Here is an 8327-nt window from a genome sequence, read left to right on the forward strand (position 1 = left end):
TCCCATCACATTGCATCCCACTACGTTAGGTCACTGGAAGGTCATTGCATCCCATCACATCCCACTACGTGAGGTCACTGGAAGGTCGTTCCTTCCCATCCCATCGCACTATATTTCATTGATTGTGGCATAATAGCAACTAGACGAGAGTGTGGCTAAACCATGGGAAACTGTAGCTTTGCCAAGTTGGTACATGAAATGAACTGCCACCTCTCATAGGGCACCTGACCTCATGTGCGTGCATTAGCAGAGGGGGCTTTGGGGTTCCGTGTGCACTGACCTCATATCCATGTTGGTGTTTTGCTAGCTCCTCCTTGGACCAAGATGACCGATGGAAATCTTTCCACCTCCACCAATGGCATAGCCTTGATGGGCGTTTTGGACGGACGGCCAGGAAGCCACCTTCCGAACTTCCCGAGCCTGAACCTCAAGGCTCCCAGGTCCCTCTTGCTGTCTGAGCATGGGTCCAAGCTGCTGCTCGGAGCCGCAGAAGACCGGCACAGTCTGCAGTCCGTGGATTCCGGCATCCCGACTCTCGAGATCGGCAACCCGGAGCCTGTGCCCTGCAGCGTAGCCCACCCGAGGAGGAAGACGTCTGAGCCGGAGGCCGTCCCTGAGCGGGCTTCGCACAGTGCCTGTCCCCTGCCATCCTGTGTGCCCCCGGGCCCCACCTGTGCCGAGCGGGAGCAAGGTGTGCGCAAGTCCTCCACGTTCCCCAGGACTGGATATGACGCAGTAAGGTTCTGCAGCCCCACCACTGGGACGCTGAGCCGTAGTGACGCTGGCTCCGTCTGCAGCGTGTCCAGCCTTGGCACAGACCTCTCCACTACACTGTCCATCAGCAATGAGGACCTGCTGGACCTGGTCACCAGCAGCTCCAGTGCCATCGTGGCCCTGGAGAATGACGATGATGTGCCCTTCACTGATGTCACCCTGAGCTCTGCCAAGGAGGCCGGTGGTCCTGCCCGGCCAGAGAACCCCCAGGAGCCCCAGGAGGGCAGCCGGTCGGGACTTCTGGGGCCACTCGGCCACTTCTTGTCCAGGTAGTGTCCTGTGTCTGTGGGGAGAAGTGGGGGTGGGCAGGAGGCCAGCCAGGGGCACTGTCCTGTGCAGGACACCTGTCTTGTGTGTCCCTGACTTGCTGGCCAGGCTCTGTTGGCCTCACGTGACACTGCTGTTCAGTCCCTCGTGGCCCCTCAGGTGACGCTGCCGTTGGCTCCCTCACGGCCCTGGTTGGCTGGGCTCTGTGTTGCCCAGATAGCTGAGCATTGGGACACTTGCCAGGGCTCAGTCCCACGTGGTTCTGTGTAGGACTAGACGTTCGGAGGCAGTTCTGTCTCTCAGACATGCAAGTGACTTGTCCACAGTGACTTTCGTGGGCACTGGTCATGGTGACTGCTCAGAGCAAATTTGTGAGGTCCCCTGGCTGCCCGCCACCACGTGTGTCCAGCGCAGTGGATGCTTGGTGACACTAGCTGTGAGGCTGGTCTCAGTGCTTGGGGACCATGACTAGCCTGCTGACCAGTGACCTGCTCACTCCCTCACCATTCCATGTGGCTCGGGGATGTGACCATCTTCTTAGAGGCAGTTGCTTGGAGGAGGAGTGGAGTCCAGGGCTTGGGGGGCCCCATTGGTCAGAGTACCTGCCAGATCTGTGGTCTTGAGTGGAGGCCACACAGGACTGTACTGTTGATGGGCCCCCTTTACAGGCCAAAGCACTTGGTGTGCTCACGGGACCCAGACCACAACCGCAGAGCTGGACTCTTGGGAGGGGCTGGGAGACAGCTTTTCCGAATCCCTGGGCTCTCGGCACACGTGGGGCCTTGTTCAGGGTGAGGTGCTGGAGTGACGTGTAGAGGTGAGTGCAGCTCCTCCTGGACATGGGCTTGTGGGGGGGCTGCCTCTCTCAGTCAGCCTGCTGCGTGCCTGCCGGGCTGTGATGGACGGTCCAGAGGTGGGGTGGGGACCCAGGTGTGCCATGTTGTCTCACGGGGCCCTCAGCTGCCCGGGTCTGAGTCTCTCTGTTTCTATGGGAACGCTGAGTGGAGCTGCTGCTGGTAGGGCCGCGTCCTCCTCAGTGCACGGAGATCAGAGATCGGCCCCTCTGCTCAACTCCCTGGTTCTCACCGCCGCACTCTCGTCTCGATGGGGCCGACGTTGGTGAGGGAATGTGGGTGAACTCCTTTAGGAAGCAGATGGGACGCCAAGTGAGTGAGGACATGGGCCGTGGCTTGTGGAGTTTTTGTCTGGATTTCCTTAGAGGGGCTGAGGAGCCTGTTGCAGAAAAGGAGACGTTTTACGGGGGCGCTTGGAAGTGAGGGTTATTAGTAGACTCCGCTCTCAGTGCTGGAGGTCCAGGTTCCCGTCCTTCATGAGCAGACGGTTTGTGTGCTACTGTGACGGCAAACAGGTGTCAGCAGAACTTCCAGTCTGACGGGTTAGGAAGAAAGACGTAACACAGCCAATGACTGTGTAGTGCCTGGGATGTGGAGGCTGGCAAGCAGCCAGCTGGAGCAACCGAAGACAAGGAGTCAAGTATCGGAGGAGATGCGGGTTGCGGTTAACTGCCTCCATCAACAACTGCCCCCTTTGCTCTGAGCCCGGAAGAACTGAGTGCCTACCACTCATGGACATTTTGACCAAAGATTCCGTAAAAGATCAGAATGGAGAAAATGAGAAACAGAATTTTGAATTCTCATGGACTCTAGACTTCCTGTAACCATGGAGGGCGGTTGAACCCATGAAACTTCTGCCCTGGGGTCATCTTTAAAGCTTAAAGCAAAAGTATCCTGGAACTCTTCGTAAAAGCAGATGCTAGTTCAGCTTCAGGAGTGAAACACAGTCTGTCTTGAGCATTATGCTCGGGGCGGGGGGTGGCGGCGGTAGTGGTGATGCTGGTGGTGGTGGTGATGCGCCGTCCTGCCGACTCTGACTCATAGCATCCTTGTAGTGGCTTTCCGAGGTTGTAGATCTCCATGGGAGCACAAAGCCTTTTTCTCCCACAGAGTGGTTGGTGGATTTGAACTGCTGACCTTGCAGTTAGCAGCCTGGCTTTTAACCCACTCTGCTACCAGACTGATTATTATGCGTTTTAAGAACTCTATTGGATCAAATTGACAACAGCAACTTGAATGAGTCGGAACATATTCTATTTGGATGTAATTTCAAATTTAGAGACGTCCCTTTACAGTTCTCTCCCCCTCTCCTTTGTCCCTCTTTTCTCCTTCCCCTCTTACTCCCTCGATCCCTTCTTCCTTGTCTCTCTGCACACGTATGTTTACAGAGGACGTTTTAGACTGTAGCGATTGCACTCTGTACCTCAGTTACTTCAGTGTTGTGTGTTACAGACAGGGACATGTGCTCACCTGGTCACTTAGCAAGTGAAGACCTGATGCTGACATGACACACTTAGTTCACGGCCCCAAGATGACTCCCATCAGGACCCAGTTACACCCGATCTTTCTGTACCGTCTGTTCCCTGGGTCCTGCCCTGTGTTACCTGAAGTGCAGGCCGGGGCCTCTGTTCTGTGGACCACCCTCCATTGGGACCATTCATCTCCTCAGTGATGCAGCCCGGGGCAGGGAGGGGATTGAGGGGTGCAGTGCCCTCCTCAGAGCCTTGGGCCAGGTATCCATGGGGCTGATTTATCCCCAACTTGGGGACCTTGGATGACTTGGGTAAGGTGTGTCAGCCCCTCCCTCTGTAGAGTGACTCTTTTCCCTTGTAATGAAGAAGGAAGGTGATTGCAGAGCACAAAAGGTTTGCCTAAAGCACCCGTGGTGGATTAGGAAGAAGGATTAGCAACCTCCTTCCCTGAAGGTCAGGGCCAAGGGCAGCCTGCTGGACAGTTCTGACCATCCTGTGGGCTCTCTATTACTCTTTGGGACAGTCCCCTTGGTCATGTGGGGTCTCCATGAATCCAATGTTGCTTTTCTCCTCAGGAAGTTCTGTTTGGAAACACCTGTGGAGACTAAGCCTCCTGCTGTTCATCAGCTGTTGCCCACTCGGGCGGGCCACCCCTCGCCCACCCCCACAATCCCTGTGTGAGCCGGAACCTTCCCTTCTTGGTTCTGTGTGGACTCAGAAATGTTTGTTCATAACCTCTTGTGACCATTCATTGTTGTTGTTGTTGTTGTTTTAATGAATATATATGTAACAAACTATACACAGCTTTAACAGTGTTTCCCTGTCCGGTGTAGTGACATTAATGACCATCTCCAAATTGTGTACCCTCTTTCTGTCCTCTTCCAAATGGATCCACCACCCTCGAGAGGCCCTCAGCTTCTCACCTAAGCTGGCGAGTGACCCCTGCCAGTTTGACCCCTCGCAGCTCACACTTTAAAAGAGCGCATGCTCAAGACAGACGTTTTTTCCTAGTCAAATTAGACCCCTGTGTAAAGAGGAGTCCATAAGCACTGGACTGCTCATCACAAGATCAGTAGTTCAAACCCAGCAGTTGCTCCTTGGAAACCCTCTGCAGTGTTGCTATGAGTCGGAACCAGCTCAGTGGCCCTTACCAACAATCACAGCATTGTTGAAAGGTGACTTCAGGGACCAGCTTCAGTTTAAGGTTAAAAAGATGTATTTCAGCCAGTAGGTTCTGGAAGTCATTCAGCCTCTGGCTCCAGAGTAAGAATTCTGTGAGAATTTTGTATTCTGTTCTGCATACACCCTCTTGTGACCAAGTTTCTTCTATAGGATCTTTGACAACAGTGTTTTTTGGTGATGCCTGATCACCGTTCAGTTCTGGTCTCATGACTAAGGGGACAGTTATGACAAAGGGGACGTGGTTCATGAGGCAATTGGATGCGGGTTCCAGTTCCTCCTCAGTTACCCGATTCTCTTTCTTCCTCTGTCACTCCAGGCAAACACTGACGCGTTGTTGTCCCTTGGTTGGCCACTTGTAAGCGTGTAGGGCCCCAGGCACTAGGCTGATGTTTCGGACAAAGCAGCTCTGTGAGGGGCAGCTCCGTGAGGGGCTGGGTTGTACGGGCACAGCCTCAGTCGCTGCTCTTTGTTGTTGTTGTCAGTGTGTCTGTCCTCTGGGGAACCCTCCTGCCTATACAGGGTATACACGGTATGCCATACATACACTGTGTCCTTGTGGAAACTTTGAGTTTTTGATAGATCTTTGGCCAGTTGGCCTTTGCCTGCCCTTGGTGAGGTTGGGGTCCACTTGGGAACCCTAGACTCCAGCCTGTTGTTGGTGAGTGGATGCTGACTCGTGGTCCCCTATGTTCAGAGTAGAGCTGTGACCACAGGATCCTCAACGGCTCTAATCTGAGGGGAGCGCATCGCCAGGCGTTTCTTCCATGCTGCTGCAAGGTAGACTTGAACCACCAACCCACTGCTGTCGAGTCAGTTCTGACTCATAACAACCCTGTCCAGGCTTTATGGGAACAGACAGCCTCCTCTTTCTCTCATGGAACGATTGATGTGTTTGAACTGCTGATTGTATGGTTAGCAGTCCAGTGCTTACCCTTCTGAAAATGGTGGGGAGTAAGGTTGAGATGTCAGAAGACTTTGTGGGATCCGAGGGGCATGTGGGTTTTGAGAGGCTCACAGCCAAGCCTGTTCATCAGTTAACTTCCCTTTTCCAGGGTGGAGGGAAGAACCCGTTTGCTTAGAAAACCTGAGTGGACTCTTGTCAGGTGCCATCGAGTTGATACCAGCTCATAGCGGTCCTGGGCACAACAGAACAAAACACTGCCCGGTCCTGGACCAACTTCACAGTCACTGCTGTATTTAAGTCCATCTCTGTTGCCGCTTTGTCTGTCCGTGTTGTTGAGGGTCTTCCTCTTTATCTCTGACCCTCCATTTTACCAGACATGATACCCTTCTCCAGGGACTGGTCCCTCCTGGCCATATGTCCGAAGTATGAGAGATGAAAGCTGGACAGTGAATAAGGAAGACCATAGAAGAATTGATGCCTTTGAGTTATGGTGTTGGAGGAGAATATTGAAAGTGCCATGGGCTGTCAAAAGAACCAATAGATCCATTTTGGAAGAAGTGCAGCCAGTGTTCCTTAGAGGCCAGGACGGCCAAACTTCATCTCTCGTACTTGGGACATATTGTCAGGAGGGAACAGTCACTGGAGAAGGAGATCATGTTTGGTAAGGTGGAGGGTCAGAGAAAACGAGGAAGACCCCCAGTGAGATGGATTGGCCAAGTGGCAGCATCGATGGACTCAAGTGTGGCAACAGTAGTGAGGTTGGCCCAGGATCGGGCCGTGTTTTGTTCTGCTGTGCATAAGGTCACTATGGGTCAGTACTGACTCGATGGCTCCTAACAACAACAACGAGAGATGATGTCCGACCATCCTGGCTTCCAAACGGCATTCTATTGTGGCTGTACTTTTTCCAACACAGATTGGTTTGTTCCTTTGGCAGCCCATGGTACTTTCAATATTCTCCTCCAACACCATAACTCAAATGCACCAATTCTTCTATAGTCTTCCTTATTCTCTGTACAACTTTCACATGCATATAAGGTTATTGAAAATACCATGGCTTGGGTCAGATGCACCTTAGTCCTCAAACTGACATCTCTGCTCTTCAACACTTTAAAAAGGTCTTGTGCAGCAGGTTTGCCTAATGCAATACGTCATTTGATTTCTTGACTGCTGCTTCCATGAGTATTGATGGTTAATCCAAGCAAAATGAAGTCTTTCTCCATTTATCGTGATGTTGTTTATTGGTCCAGTGATGAGGATTTTTGCTTTCTTTATGTTGAGATGCAACCCATACCGAAGGCTGAGCTCTTTGATCTTTATCAGTAAGTATTTTAAGTCCTCTTCACTTTCAGCAAGCAAGGTTGTATCACCTGGATATCTCTGGTTGTTAATGAGTCTTTCTCCAATCCTGATGCCACATTTTTCTTCATATAACCCAGCTTCTCAGATTTTGTGCTCAGCATCCAGGTTATTATAAGTGTGGTGAAAGAATACAATCCTGGTGCACACCTTTCCTAATTTTAAACCATTTAGTGTTCCCTTCTTCTATTTGAACAACTACACCTTGATCTATGTACATGTTCCTCATGAGCACAATTACTTGTTCCAGAAAATTCATTCTCCTCAATACTGTCATGATCCTCACAATCAAAAGCCTTTGCGTAGTCAATAAAGCACAGGTAAACACTGGTATTCTCTGCTTTCAGCCAAGATCCGTCTGACATCAGCAATGATATTCCTTGTTCCACATGACTCTTCTAGAAGAGTCCGGCTGGAACCCCTGGAAGTTTTCTGTCCATGTATGGTTACAGCTGTGTTTGTATTATCTTTTTTTTTTTTTTTTTAATGTTTTATTGTGAATTATGTGATAGTTTATGTGGGAAAATATTAGTTTTATATTCATCCTGTTGTATATCGTTTCATTGCCATGGTTACAATCCCCTCCATGCATCATCAACCAACAATGGTATACCCCACAAGCCTGCTCCCCAGTCGTCAGCACTCAGCCCCTCTCCCTCTCTGTGTCTAAAGTCCCCAGCCTCTCCATCGCTCCATGTCATCGTCTCTGCCTCCATCTCAGGAATCACTGTTTCTCTGGGTAGGGTCCTGCACTCCACTCTTCTTCTCCCTTGATGGTCCCAGGGACCTCCCCTCCTTTTACTACAAAACATCTACCTTTACATTTCCAACCCTCACAATCATTCCTGATAGCAATTATTCACTATTGTACCATAAGAGTCCTATCCCCATCTCCTTTCATCAGTCCCGCCCAGACAGATTGGATACTACTCAGTAGAGAGATTCTACCGTCCTTCACGCCCTCTGGATCTAGGCTCCCTCTTGAAAGCTTGTAAGCCAGTCACTTCTTGCCTTTGTAGTGCCCCTCCCCCCATTTTGGGTAGCCAGTGTCCAAGTTGTCCATCCCTGTCTACTCTGTGTGTGGATGGGGTGGGAATGATTCTTGCTGTAAAGACTTGTTCCCTCTTTTGAACTACTGCTTCCATAGGTGTAGGTCAAGTTCATCAAATTGTATCAGATTACTCTTTTTTTCTCTTCTTTCTTCTTCTAGTTGATTTCTGATCATCTAGTCATTGAAGCCAGGTCAAGTGGGTATTATCTGCAAGTGTGGGTGTTCTTATGCATATTCCCCTCACTTCTTACTGGGTGGATGCTTTACTCCCCACTCTAGTCCTCTGTGGCTGTGTCACTGACTCTGGGCCTAAGAGTCCCCAGGTCTTGCCACACTGCTGGCCAACCAGGTTTCCACCCGACTTCACAGGAATCTATTAAACACTGTAGGGCTTAGCTCACAGCTTCATTGCTGTTTTTCTCTCACTTCCCCTTATTGGTGACCAACGTGGTCACTAGTCAGAG

General features: G+C 51.0%; 1 protein-coding gene across 1 annotated transcript in view; it reads left to right on the forward strand.

The window, feature by feature from the left end:
• Window positions 1–318: 318 nt before the first annotated feature.
• Window positions 319–8327, forward strand: part of TBC1D14 (TBC1 domain family, member 14) — a 79517-nt gene continuing 71508 nt past the window's right edge. Inside the window, exon 1 of the mRNA XM_006875302.1 lies at window positions 319–1043. Coding sequence (XP_006875364.1) covers window positions 325–1043 — 719 coding nt within the window. The 5' untranslated portion in view covers window positions 319–324. The remainder of the gene's footprint in view (window positions 1044–8327) is intronic.

The sequence above is a fragment of the Chrysochloris asiatica genome, unplaced genomic scaffold (genome assembly GCF_000296735.1).
Source record: "Chrysochloris asiatica unplaced genomic scaffold, ChrAsi1.0 scaffold00319, whole genome shotgun sequence".
Lineage (NCBI taxonomy): Eukaryota > Metazoa > Chordata > Mammalia > Afrosoricida > Chrysochloridae > Chrysochloris > Chrysochloris asiatica.